We start from the raw sequence: 14,743 nt of genomic DNA, 5'->3' as shown, positions 1-14,743 counted from the left end.
GAAATTCACAGCCTTACGAGTCTTCAAGAATAATCACCATCGGCAGCTGCCAAAGATGTCAGGAGTATTGGGGCACAAACAGGAAGATTCCCATGGAGGCTGAGGCACCTGTGAGGCCTCTTGACATCGACTTATTTGTTGCCCTGCCCTGAATAGTGGCCCCATGGAATATGGGGCCACTTTTCACCATGGAATATGGAGACACCATTGTTTGTCTGCTTGATGGAGGTTTTGGGGTCTGTGGTCAGTCTCAGTTGGGGGAGATGGGGTATTATTTGAAATGTGGAGGTTTGTGGTTTGTCCCAGCAGCTTAAAGGTCTGGTTGTCACTAGACTGCCACGCACATTGAAAGCAATGTCTTCCACCCAGGTGTAGCGATGTATTAATCCTGCCAATTTTGGTGTTGGTTGTGCCTACATTTGCATTTAGAACCGTCCATGTCATGCCACTTCTAGAAATTTTTTCAGGGCCACTTTTAGTTCCCAATCCGCCCCTGGGCACAGAGTTAGCACTCCTCAATCTAATCTGAATACTCGTTTTTATTTATTTTTTGCTCACGGTTGCACTTTTATTAATGAAAGTAACAATTCTTAACCTTAACCTAATCCACCAATTAGAACTAATGCTACTAAATAAACAAGTGTAATGTCAAAAGGGGCGCAGAATTATTCCAATTGCAATAATTAGTATAGGATTATACAGTATGTGTACTTGTTTGAAAAAATGTGTGTGTGGCGATTAAACATAAATCAAATGTACAATGCTAATAGTCAAATAATTAAGCTGGACTTAATATATACATGAATTGTATTGCATTTGAAGAGGTAAAGACACTTTAACCCAATGCTGATTGTATGTCTTGTGTCAGGTGGTGACAGGGAGCGAGGATTCCAGCGTTGCTGTGTGGGACGTGGAAACTGGTAACAAATCGCTCCTGCTAAATCAAGTACATGGAGAAGAAGAAATCACATGCATGACATTGGACAACACTCAGAGGAAGCTGGTTACAGGGGCCAGGAATGGCACAATGAAGGTATGTCAGGAACAGCACTCCCTGATTCAGAGGTGGATGCATCATGCAGTTGCATTTACTATTGCCATATTTCCAGATTCCTAGCTGTGGTAATATACAAATGGTAGTTTCAGCCTTCTCATTGTGTTTTGCATACGCATACCATACAGTGTGCAAACCCTGAGGTGGCCGCTTTCAATGGCTACAGTATTTACAGATAAATCCTCTGGCAATTGTAAACACCTTCGTATGATCAAAGTGCAAACAAGGAGACACTCACCTACAATGGCTATGGACAGTGTAAATATGGTGGCAGTTGTGAACACCACCATTGCTATCACCAGGATACTTACACCAGCCTATGTCATATGCATTGCCTTTGTTTCATCTCCATCTCCATGGCCTCTGTGGTTGCAGTATTGCATATGTGAATGAACTGAAGTAACTTGCATTGACATACATGGTTTTGTTTCACTGTTATTAATGCCAGAGATTCTGCATATGAAGTCACACAGTAGGGAAAACACAGGTGCTACAGGGGGTTTTAGGACTTTTTTTTACATGCGAAGGACCAAATAATAAATCAGATGTGTTGTCCTTCTAAAGGTGCCCACACACGCACCGATCCCGGCGTGCGTTGTGGGCTTAACTAGCACACATAGCATCGCATCGTATGCCTTGTGCATACGATGTGCATGCGATGGGATGCTATGCTAGAAAAAGCTAGTACAAAAAGTATGTGCAGCACATACTTTTTGTACTGTGCGATGGGGTTCCGCGGGAGCACGCACCCCATCGTATAGCATCGCACCGCCGGGATCGGTGCGTGTGTGGGCACCTTTTAGGCAGTGTTTTTCAACCACTGTGCCTTGAGCTATTCTCAAGTGTGCCCCCAGATCTAGAGATGGCGATGCCCAAACCAGTTTACAGCCACCACCAGTTCAACTGTTATTTACTGGTCTCTTCTTTTCATGTAAAGGGCCAATGTATGTTATTTTTGTTTCCTGTGGGGACCAGTGTGATTGTTTTTTATATGGGGGGCCAAAAGGTTTGTTTTTTTCCTGTGGGGGCCAATGTGTTTTGCCCTGTGGGGATCTCATGGTGTGCCTTGGCAATTTTAAAATCTTATTTAGGCCCTTATTCTAATCGGCTCGGTACGGCCCGCGTGCGGCCGTACCGCCGATGTTTTCTCTCTGCACATGCGCAGAGGTCACTCTGCGCATGTGCAGGGGAATTCTCCGTGTTAAAAATTTAGACGCCGCAAAGGGGGCGTATAGGGGCGTGAGGGGCTTCATCCCCTCATTTCCCTATGTGTACGCCCCGCGTTTCATGGGCGTTCCCATGCAAACGCGGGGCGTACGCATGGTAATGAGGGCATGACGCCACTCATGGGGGCGGAAAGCTGACGTCGCCGGATGTCAGCTTTCAGCCCCCATACAAGCTACCACACGGACGATTGTCCGTGTGGTCTCAGCTTGCGGGAGCTGCCGCGGCGTGCGGTCCTGCCTTCGATGGTCGTCGACCATCGAATGCAGGGGGCAGCTCCCAGCATGGTGGAGGCGTACGCCTCCACCATTTTCGTGCGGTTCGCCAGCCGTCCGTGTACGGACGGCCGTGGCGAACCGTATGGTGGGCGGGGATTCGTCTGGTGCGGTCGGAGCCGCATATGCGGCTCGACCGCACCAACCAGAATAAGGGCCTTAGTGTGCCGCAAGGTAACAAGGTTGAAAATCACTGTTCTAAGGGGTACATTTATTAAGAAGGGAGTTCTAATTGATGTTTGAATGTTGCTAAGGGCAACCAATCAGAATCTACTTTTTATATATTTAGCACCTTCTAGAAGATAGTAGATAAAGGGCCAGATGCACTAAACTTCGAAAGTGATACTTTGGAGAGATGTAAACAAACAACCAATCAGCTGCTGCCTGACATTTTTTTAAAACACAGCGTGTGACATGGCAGGTAGAAGCTGATTAGCTGGCTGTTTATCATTTTCCATTTGATCACTTTTGATGCTTAGTGCATCTTGACCAGAATCTGATTGTTACCCATAGCAACATCCAATCTTCAATAGAACTCCCATCTTCGTAAATAAACCCTTTTATGTTTACCATTACTCTCTGCTGGCACTTAGCTTAATGCATCAAACTCCTAACTTCATATAGATTGTTTGGGTGGTATCCAATTAGCTGCAGTAATGTACCACAGCTAAGAGATTCTCAAAGAGCCATCCAATTAGCAACGATACCCGCCACTTATCGGGAATTATAATCCCCGATAACCAGACAATAGAGCCGTGATAGCAGATGGGTTCCAGATACTTATCCCTGAGCCCATGATCCCATGCGCTGCCCAAAAATGTGTTGTTTTTCATCAAAATGGCCTATAATTGGATAGCCCGGTAATCACCATAGGGCTAAAATCTCGATAATTCACTGATTTTCTTTTCACCTAAAAAGTAGGCTATATAATACATGCAGACAGCATAGGGGCTAATTCATATTATTGCTAAAAGCATGCTGTATATACTGTCAAAATTGGGTTTAATGTTCCTGCACATTTATATAAAACAAAGTCTGCTGTTTGGAGCTGACATTCCGTGTGTGTACATCCCCTCACACCTCGTTCTCTTTATGTCCTAGATCTGGAATATTCAAAATGGCCACAATCTGCACAGACTTCAGCCGGTGGAAGAGGCGGAGGTCACATGTGTTTTATCTCTGAAAGAGAAGAAATTTATCAGCGTTGGTTGGAGTAGGAAAATTGTAATTTATGATATAACAAAAATAGAGGCAAGTAAACAAATATGGTGCATGTCACTTCTCTGACACTAGAGGGTGCAAGATCACCTATCCTTGCCCATTACATTTAATGGATTCATGCCTTAAACATGATTGGTGTCATGTTTCTTTCGTTACTCGTTACCTGCTTAGCTTTTCTAAGATTGAAGATAATTACTGCCCAGGCAAAGCCCTACAGTATGTATATGTTACCCCATCATTTGATGATGCACGCTGTGATGTGTGTGACAAAAATATAATTTGGCAGCTGTATTTCATATTATTGCTGCCCCTTGCCAATCATTTGTAATGTCACTGGCATAATGAAGGTGAGAAAGCATCTATAAAAGGTTAAAACCTGCACAGGAAATTAAATATAAGGTCTTGTTTACAAACTGTAGTTTTCATTTTAAGATAGTTTTAAAGAAACACCTTTAATTTCCAAATGCAGTGTTAAAAACACCTTTCCCATCCCACAGATGTCATTAGCCTCTGTGACACCCATTGTGGCAGAAGGAAGTAATATCCAAGCCATTGGCATCAGTTGGCGTTGTCAATGCATTGGCTCACTGGGAGGGATATAACCTTTTAGCCAGATACCTTGATGCAAGCTGCCCCAGTGACAGTGTAGGCTGCCTTGACGGCTTCTACACTGTGACTGGAGCTAGGTACTGCAAGTAATGTTACGGTGTGGCACCAAAATCCTGTCACTGATACAGCCTCCTGGTGCGACCCTGCATGTGTGTTCTGTTCAGATTGCAGCAGCGAACCGGTAAGATTTTTCCTCCATAGTGTGAAAGGGAAATGGGTCGCTCGACCAATTTAACCCGTTCACACTGCACAGCAACGCGGCAACAAACCGGTAGGAACTCTGCCTTTTACCCAGTTCAGATTGCCATGTTGCTACCGGTTATCTGTACCCGGTAACCGCTTTCACATGGCACTAATTAACAGGTGGAACCAGCATGAAACCGGCTGTGATGTGAAAGGGGTATGAGTAGAAGACAGATTTTTGGTATCACCCTCTAAGAGGGGACACGGTAAACTTAGACCTAAGCCCTGTCTACCTACAGTGGTCCCCCTAATGTATGTCAACCTTCATTGAGTCGACCCTATGACCCATAACCCATGTGTGTGACCCGTCTGCCAAAAAGAGACAAAGAAACCTGCAACCCTCTTCAGTCCATTGAGTAAAGTGAGTTTGTGGCAGAACCCAATATTCGCCAAATGTATGACATTCTGGGCTTGTGTTGGATGTAAGCATGTTTGCATAGCTTCTACTGATGCGGAACTAGCTACAGGGTATGGGTCTGAAATTGCAGCACTTTCTATACCAATCAGCATCCCAAATGTCCAAATCTCAAAGTATTCTATCTCTTTGCCGACCATTGAATGATTTTTGAAGCACTCGCTAATCTAAAGGCCCATACACACTGGGTGACTTTGAGCTGAAATCCACTCAAAACAGCAAGTTGAGTAGCTGTGAGCGGTGATGTAAAGCCGCCCCCACCCCCCCACTGACCGTGCCGGGCTGGGTGTATATGCATGAGCGGCTTTCCCCCCAGCGATGACAGTGGTCATCGCTGTCCATACACGCTGGGCATAATCGCACAGTGTGTATAGACCTTAAGTCACACTCTGGTGCCTTATATTAGCGGCGCCCTGCTCCGTGAACAGGGCTGACAGCTGACAGTGCACATGCGCATAAGCGATTATAGGTCCCCATTGCGAATTTGCAATGGGGTGAATCAATTAGAATGAGAGCCATCTGTAACCTGTGTGGCTTTGGGATGTTTTATATTTCTTGAAAAATTACACAGGGCGAGATGTATCAAAATGATAATGCGGTAAAACCCCCGTTTTACCACATTTTCATATGTATTATTACCTGGCCGCACCGATTTCGCTGGCCAGGGTATCGCCACCTTTGGATGGCGACACCCCAACCCCGCCGACTTGCCGACCCCCCCCCCCTTTCCCCCTCCCCCTTTCCCCCTCCCTTGGGCTTACCTTCTTGCAGGTCCTCCTGGACCCGGAAGGTAAGCCCTTCCTCCCCCCAGCAACGCAGCCGGACGTCCTTCCGGCTGCAGGGGGGAGGAGGAGGCGCCGGGGACAGCCTGCTTAGCTGTTCCCGGCATGAAGGCAGTTCAGGCGGCAGGGAGGAGATGGAGACCCCCCCGAACACCACAGATATCGCGGGGGGGCGGGCAGCTAAGGGCGGCGATGTATATTAATACATCCCGCCCACAATGAGAAACTATTTACAGAGCACCCAGGATGCAACTTACTGTCGCCTTAGTTCTAATATGGTTTTTATTCATTTATCAGATTTTGTTCTCTGCAACATTATATCTAGTTCAAATTGAATATCAGTTTTTCATGCCCCTAAAATCGTTGATGCCTGCTGTTAAAAACCAAGCTTCTGTGCTAGTTTTCAAGCCATAAAGCTGAGGAATGTGAAAACAGAATGTTCCCTTAAAGGCTGTAAAACTTCATATCATTCTCAATTATACAGCTAGGCGTTCTACCTGTCAAGCTTACTAGTCCACCACCAAGTAACATTGGGTGACATTTAATGAGATGTGAAAATGTGATTTGTGCGATTTTTAGACAAAAAAACATCCGAAATCTCACGTTTTTGCAAATTTGCATATTTAATGAGATGCGAAAAACTGCAAAAAACAAGTTTTTTTGCCACAAAAACGCACATTATGAAAGTGCGATTTTTAGTATCACCGGAACTCGCATCCAGATGTTTTCGCATTGTTAAGTATACAAATCTCATATTTAATGAGGTGGGAAAATGTTACTAAAATTCGCCACACATGCAGACCAGGTTCTGACAAGCGAATTTGCCAGAACCATGCACAGATCATTGAGATCTGTGCATGGTCCTGTCTTAAAAAATGTGTAAAAGTTAATTTTGAAAAAACAATGGCGTGAGGTCCCCCCTCCTGAGCATAACCAGGTCCGGCTCAATGAGCCCGGGCTGGTTATGCTCAGAAGGGGGGACCTCACATAATAATTTTTTTAACACAAATTCGCACATTTCCACAAATTCGCACATTTTCATGACTAAAAATCGCCCATTATCGCACTTAATCGCACTTTTTTCCCCGGAATACGCAGCTCATTCAATATGTGAATTTGCAGCAAAAAATGCAATTTTAAAAAGTGCGATAATGGATGATTTTGAAAAGTTAATAAAACTCTCATCCTATTAAATGTCACCCATTGTTTCAAATGTCCACATTATTTCAATCTCTTTTTGTACATGGCCCCTGGCACTGTCTGTAAATGAGGTGGACTCAGCAGACATTGTAACAATGTAAAAAGAAGGATATGTGCTGTCACTTGAGAAAAAGAAATGTTTTCAATATGCTTTCTATGTGTCGTGACAGCCTGGGAACACTGGCAGGGGTGTCCTGAGTTGGTGGTACAGGACCAATTCAAATAATTTTGGTCAATATAATAGGCAAAACCAGTTCTTGTGGCTTACAATTATAAAATATGTGGACAAACAGAACTGAATCCTGTCCCTCCCCACATAACTGACCCTAATACGGCCTACACACATGCCGATATTAAGGCATTTTCTAAGCGATTTTGCTTAGTTTGGCAGAGTCGCTTAGAAAATGCCCTCACATCGGTGTATGTGTGGGGGCTATATCGACAGCAATGTGAGTCCCCACGCGTCTTTGTCGCTGGCCGAGATTGATGAACAGTGTCCATCAATCTCGGCATCGGCAGGGTTCTCCCACCGGAGAACACTGGCGCTGTCTGCTCGCTTAGCACACAGAGCTGACAGCTCGCTCTGTGTGTGGGCTGTCAGCTCTGTGTGCTATGCGATAGTGGCGCAGCACAGCCCGACCTAGCATAGCTAGGTCGCCCTACACACATCGCTATGTGTGTAGGGCCCATAAGGGTTAATTTAATATTTTTTTCTAAAATACTCAATAAGAAACTTTTGGCCTAGGGGTGCAATAAAAAACTTTCCGATAAAGTTTGGGAACCACTGTATTAGTGTGAAACGGAAGATGGGCCATGACACTATGGGGCTGATTCTAATTAATTTGGTCCCCGGCGAATGTGCAACAAGGAATAGCCAAGTACTTGCCAATTGTGTTCCAGCAATAGGCTTGTTAATGGTGTCATATGTGTATAGTCCATTTGTTTACAGGAGTTTCGGCAACCGCCCGTGCATCAGCACGAGGACCTGTCGGTGATTGACAGCTCAACTGTACTCAGTCATGACTGACATCACAATTTTCCACAACTGGAAAATGTGAGCTGTTGGTAGCTCTCAAGGACTGGAGTTGGCTACCACTGTTCTAGTGTGTACCTAGCCTTAATGATAAGGAAGTGACAGGCTCATTAGTACAGTATCTCCCAACTTTGCTCATTTAAGCAAGACAGTATTTATTTGATGGGACACTCCCACAGATGAGAACTTTTGATCAATTCAAAAGGTGCGTACACTCAAGCTGTGTACACATGCTTAGATTTTTCCCTGTTTTCGATTCGATTTTGCTTATAGAAGCAAAATCGAATCCACATTGAATGGTTTTTAGGACACTTTCGATCTGCATTCGATTCGATGCGTGCTCCCGTTTTCTCAAAATCGAATAGAAAAATCGGTACTTGTTTCCTAGCACGGCCACAATCTTATGGATCGTGTACCTTTAAGTTAAGGTACACGATCCATACGATGGACCCGATTTCCTTTGAAATCAGGTCCATTTTGCCGGCTAGGACACAATATCGGGGGCATCGCGTCGGTCGGGACCATTAACATTGGTCCCGACGCGACCGACGCGATGCCCCCCGATATTTCCATAGGCTTCAATGTTAAAAAATATTTTAAGGTACTCTTTACCTAGAACGGCGCCCGTCGCGGGCATCGCGGGTACATTTATGTATGGCCGCGACGCGACCGACGCGATGCCCGCGATTTCCCATTGAAACCAATGTAAAACATGAAAATCGTGTCGGTCGCGTCGCGGCCGGCCATAAACGTACCCGCGATGCCCGCGACGCGATGCTCCCGATTTCCCATAGGAAGCAATGTTAAAAGCCGCGATGGACCCGATTTTAGTGTTAAATGCCTCAATCCACCCGATTTGGCCATAGGAATCAATGTTAAATGGGCCACAGAGCCCATTAACCCTTAAATGTCCCCCCAAATTTTTAACGCCACCCCACGATCCACGCCAACCCGAAGCGTGGCGAGCGCAGCGAGCCCGCGAGGGGCGGCGGTACGCGTCCTCCGACCTTTTCATGCCCTACTATCCACGTCGGCGTGGTGTGAGAATATAATAGTGTGGCGAGCGCAGCGAGCCACCGAGCCCGAAGCGTGGCGAGCGCAGCGAGCCCCGCGAGGGGACGCGGATACCTTCACAGTTATACGCGTCCCCTCGCGGGCTTCACAGGTGTCCGTGGCGACCCGGACACCTGTGAAGCCCGCGAGGGGACGCGTCTACCTGTGAAGGTATCCGCGTCCCCTCGCGGGGCTCGCTGCGCTCGCCACGCTTCGGGCTCGGTGGCTCGCTGCGCTCGCCACACTATTCTATTCTCACACCACGCCGACGTGGATAGTAGGGCATGAAAAGGTCGGAGGACGCGTACCGCCGCCCCTCGCGGGCTCGCTGCGCTCGCCACGCTTCGGGTTGGCGTGGATCGTGGGGTGGCGTCAAAAATTGGGGGGGACATTTAAGGATTAATTGGGCCTAATTCAGGGTTAATATGGCCAAATCGGGTCAATTGAGCCATTTAACAGTGAAATCGCGGTCAATCAGCCTTTTTAACATTGTTCCCTATGGGAAAATCACGGTGATCGCGGTCATCGCGGGCATCGCGACCATCCAATTTTACCCACGATGCCCGCGATGACCGCGATCACCGCGATTTTTACCCCCGACGCCCGCGATTTTGATCGTGGGCGCCGTTCTAGGTAAAGAGTACCTATTTTAACATTGAAATCGTGTCGGGAAAGGTAAAATATCGGGGGCATCGCGTCGGTCGGGACCATTAACATTGGTCGCGACGCGATGCCCCCGATTTTTCCATAGGCTTCAATGTTAAAATATTTTTTAACATTGAAAACGTGAAAAAATTTGAAAAATGTGAAATGGGCCAATATGACCCATTTCACATTATAGATGTCCCCGTCGTCACCCCACGATAGACGCCAACCCGAAGCGTGGCGAGCGCAGCGAGCCCGCGAGGGGCGGCGTTGCGCGTCCTCCGACCTTTTCATTCCCCTACTATCCACGTCGGCGTGGAGTTGAGAATAGAATAGTGTGGCGAGCGCAGCGAGCCACCGAGCCCGAAGCGTGGTGAGCGCAGCGAGCCCCGCGAGGGGACGCGTATAACTTCACAGGTATACGCGTCCCCTCGCGGGGCTCGCAGCGCTCGCCACGCTTCGGGCTCGTTGGCTCGCTGCGCTCGCCACACTATTCTATTCTCAACTCCACGCCGACGTGGATAGTATGGGAATGAAAAGGTCGGAGGACGCGCACCGCCGCCCCTCGCGGGCTCGCTGCGCTCGCCACGCTTCGGGTTGGCGTCTATCGTGGGGTGGGGTGTACGCCGTTAAATTTGGGGGGGTTGGGAATATTTTACATTGAATCCAATGTAAAATCGGGTCCCAGGGACCCGATTTACATTTCATTCAATCAAAAAATCGGGTAGAAAATCGGTCGGTCGCGTCGATCGCATCGCATGCGACCAAATCGCATGCGATGCGATCGACCCGATTTTTCCGACACGACCACCCCGATGTAAATCGGTGTGGCCGTGCTAGGAAACAAGTACCGAAAAATCTACTGTGCAGCCAAGGAAATCTCGAATTCGATCCAGTAAATCGAATGAGTACATTGTGCCTACATTGTGAAATCGAATTGAATCCAAATGCCAAAATCGAATGGGATGATCTAATGCCAGATCTAATAGAAAATCGAATCTAACATCAGATCGTACAGGGCTTCAGTGAGATTTCACTTTCTATTCGACCCCTATTCGATCTGGGTCTCTGGCTGGATCTGGGTTGGTTACTGTGTTCACATTCAATTCTGACTAAGTAGTACAGATCTGTACTATATAGTCATGGCTGCCAAGACTCTTTTTCTATTCGATTCACACTAGATGGGAGCGTGCATTGGGATCGAATCTGCATCAAATGTAGAAAAACCATTCGATGCCCAGTGCATTTTGTATTCGATTCGATTTTGCTTCTATAAGCAAAATCGAATAGAAAAATAGTGCATATCTAACAGTATGTATCCTCTATAAGATCATTGAGAGAGTTGCCTCACTGGGAGGTGCTCTTTAATGTTACATGTAACAGGTGCAAGTGACACAGCATTAAATTAATGTTTTTATGTGAGAGGAATTGAAGAAGAGATGTGTAGTGGTAATAAAAAAATGTTCCTGATACTGTATATTCACAGAAAGATAAACTACAGTACTAATGTTGTTTTATGTTGTTATAGACTTCTGTGCTGCATTGATGTCATATAAAACTACAGTCCAGTATGTCCAGATTTATAGCAACAGACATATTTAATTTATTATATGTATGTCCCTCTCATTTAAATTCTGTATATTACTCTGCTTACATTAATGCCGGAGGAATTTTGTAACTCTTCAGCTATGGAATCAGCAGAAAGTTGGTGACTTTTACCCACCATGCACCTCTGGTCTTCTGCTTCATGGCTGAGTTCCCGCTGTTCCTTAATGCTCCACTTTCTAGTTTCTAATAATGGGGGAGATTCTCTAAGAATCTCCGCCCCCCTTCGTCGCCCATCGCATATTTAATTATCGCATATGCTGTAACATATGCGATAATTAAGGCAAAGGACAGCTCTTGCGTTAAGAGCTGTCCTTTGCGGTGAGAGTCGCCGGGTCCCAGCAGGTCCCGGCGGCTCTCCCTTCCCTCCCACACCCGGCACTGCTGCTGCTGCGCCGGGCTCTCCTCCTCCCTGCACCCGGAAGAGGATCAGTGCAGGGAGGAGGTCACAGGTCCGGACAGCACTGCGCTGTGCTGCTCGGACACAGGTGAGGGGGGAGGGGGGCGGCGGGGGGGCGGCGCGTGGCGGCGGAGGGTTGCGATAGAAGCCCATTGGCTTCTATGGGGCATCGCCAGATTTTTCTGGCGATGCCCCCCGCCGGGTTACCGCATCCCAAAATGCTGTAACGGGGTTTTTACCGCATTTTTAGCTTAGAGAATCTCCCCCAGAATCACTTACAGTTAACCGGGGAATATCCAGCAGGGATAAAATGTCACGAACCGTCTATTGCAAAGGTGGCATCCAGGAACACCACAACCATTATGGTTAGGAGGGAGGGCAAGATATCATTTCATTTTGAGCTCTTCAAAACAACTCCTTTTGTATCAAAGATGTTTGCAAATGCAGACTGCATGGCTAGGTGCATGATTTTATATACACCTACGGCAACAGGTCTGATGGAAACACCTGTATTCAATAACTAACAGGTGTGGCCAAATACCTTTTGTCCATATGGTTTCTTCACAAACTAATTGCTAAATATCAACTCAAATCTGTAGCTTACAAGTATAAAAAACTTTAATGTTGTCTGATTGCTCCTGCAGAAAATAGCAGAACAGTTATTTGCAATTTGATTTGCAAAGCAGTACAAAATGCATTACGTTTTGTGGGGAAAAAATGACTTTCACATTTAGTATTAATATCACGGTCATGGCGACGCTGGCCTTCTCATTTGATGTCGATATTCCAGTGCTGGTCTCCTGGTGGCAGTCAAGATGTCAACATCAGCATCGTGAACACTAGCATCCCCACCGCTGGGATGGTGAACGCATCCCGTCTATCTACTGTACCTATTAACTATCTATGTACTGTCTATATACCATCCAGATGACTATTTTTTTAGTTCAATCATTTTTATTGAATTTTTCATTTAACACAGAAAGCAATACAAAACGTAACAATATAACATTTTACATGACATTAAATATTTACAGATATTGCTAAGTTTTCCTCCTTAACTCCCTTAGAACACTTATGTTTCTGCGGATGAGTCGTGGAAAGGAGGCCACCTGCACAGAGAGGACATCCTTGCTGCAGATTACTGCCCTTCCCTGGGACTCCTGGTGACGGCCAGTTTTGATGGAGAAATAATTGTGTGGAACACAGAGACTCAAAGGATGTATCTTTATCTAAGGTACTAAATAGAAAATTGACTGACTAATGAATACACAGCAGTTTGAACTTACCCATGATCAGTGGTGTAACTATAGTGTGGCAGACTCCGACATTGCTTGGAGGAGTCAGCGCCAGTGGGGTCTGCAGGGCGCAACTGAATATACCAGAGCTGCCATGTAGGAATGACCAGCGCAGTGAAAGGGGAGGCAGGGGCTTCCACCCGCAGCGCTGACATCCTGCTCTGCTCCCATCCGCAGCGCTGACAGTCTGCCCCCATCCGCAGCGCTGACAGTCTGCCCCCATCTGCAGTGCTGACAGTCTGCCCCCCTCTGCAGCGCTGACCTGCTTCCATCCACAGCGCTCTCAGTCTGTCCCCATTCGCAAATCTGTCAGTCTGCCCCCATCCGCAGCACTGACAGTCTGCCCCTATCTGCAGCACTGACCTGCTTCCATCCACAGTGCTGACACTTGTTTGCTAACACGGCGCCCACTAAGCTATTTGCTTAGTGGGCTATTCTGCGTAGTGAAATCGCATCGCATCGCATGGGCGATTTTAGGGCCATGCAATGTGCGATGCGATGCGATTTTCCTATGTAATTTATTCACTGCTCTCTCTGCCCCAGGCCATCACATCGCATCGCATCTGCAGCAAAATCGCATTAGATCACATGTGATTTTATAGGGTGTGTGATGCCATGACATTAGGTATACAATAATATGATTGTATGTCCCAAAAATAGGTTCAAACCCCCACACACACACACACTATCCGCACCACCCCGAAGCATGACGAGCGCAGCGAGCCCCGCGAGGGGCGGTGGAACGCATCCTCCGACTTTTTCATTACCCCACTATCCACATCGGTGTGGAGTTGAAGCGTGGCGAGCACAGCGAGCCCCGTGATGGGACACGGAATACATGTAAAGTAATGCACTCGCCACACTAAAGTAATGTGCTCGCCACACTTTATAAAGTCAACTCCCCGCTGACTTGGATAGTGGGGTAATGAAAAAGTCGGAGGACGCGTTTCACCGCCGCTCTCCACGCTTCGGGGTGGCGTGGATAGTGGGGGGTGCGTTACATCTATTTTTGGGACATACAATCATATTATTGTATACCTAATGTCATGGCATCGCACACCCTATAAAATCGCATGCGAGCGTATGCGATTTTGCGGGACATGTGATGCGATATAGTGGTGTAAAATTATTTAAAAAAATACATGAAAAAATCGCATCGCATGCCGCTATAATGGCCCATGTGATGCGATTTCCCTACGGTGCCGTACATAGAAAATGTGGGCGCCATGCTAGGAAACGAGTACTGTCCTGCTTTTACCCGCAGCGCTGGTTAGGTAAGAGGAGATGCTCCGGCGGGACAGGACACTGCACTGACATAGCCGCGGACCTTGCTGCTCCTGCTCGTCGGCTATTTCAAATCTTGTACCGCTACGTGAGCCCAGCAGCCAATCAAGAATGGCAGTGGTGGCTCCTGATAGCCAACGATCAGCCAGGTTCATGGTCGGGCTATCTTTCCAGTGTCCCTGGCGGCAGAGCGAACCTGCTCTGATGCAACTGGGCTATGGTTGCCCAGCTGCCTGTCTCCACGCTCAGCTGTCATCTCACTCACCGCTCTTTAAATCCCCCTTGGCAACGAGCATCGATTACACATACCGTAGCCCCATGCTATGCCTATGTTTACTTAATAGTATTTTTTCACCATATGGGGGCATTATATTGAGCACTGTCATCACTGGACTTCCAAATAAC

At 47.0% G+C, this 14,743-nt stretch overlaps 1 protein-coding gene across 2 annotated transcripts in view; it reads left to right on the top strand.

Moving 5' to 3' along the window:
• The window catches only part of LOC146008640 (cilia- and flagella-associated protein 337-like), a 99,518-nt gene that overhangs the window by 16,387 nt on the left and 68,388 nt on the right, over positions 1-14,743 (top strand). For both annotated transcript variants that reach the window (XM_083148141.1, XM_083148140.1), the window contains exons 10-12: positions 869-1,033; positions 3,655-3,804; positions 12,827-12,993. In XM_083148141.1, coding sequence (XP_083004267.1) covers positions 869-1,033; positions 3,655-3,804; positions 12,827-12,993 — 482 coding nt within the window. The remainder of the gene's footprint in view (positions 1-868; positions 1,034-3,654; positions 3,805-12,826; positions 12,994-14,743) is intronic.

This window comes from Crinia signifera, chromosome 6, assembly GCF_055691185.1.
Source record: "Crinia signifera chromosome 6, ASM5569118v1, whole genome shotgun sequence".
NCBI lineage: Eukaryota > Metazoa > Chordata > Amphibia > Anura > Myobatrachidae > Crinia > Crinia signifera.
This window is presented reverse-complemented; position numbering and strand designations above follow the sequence as displayed.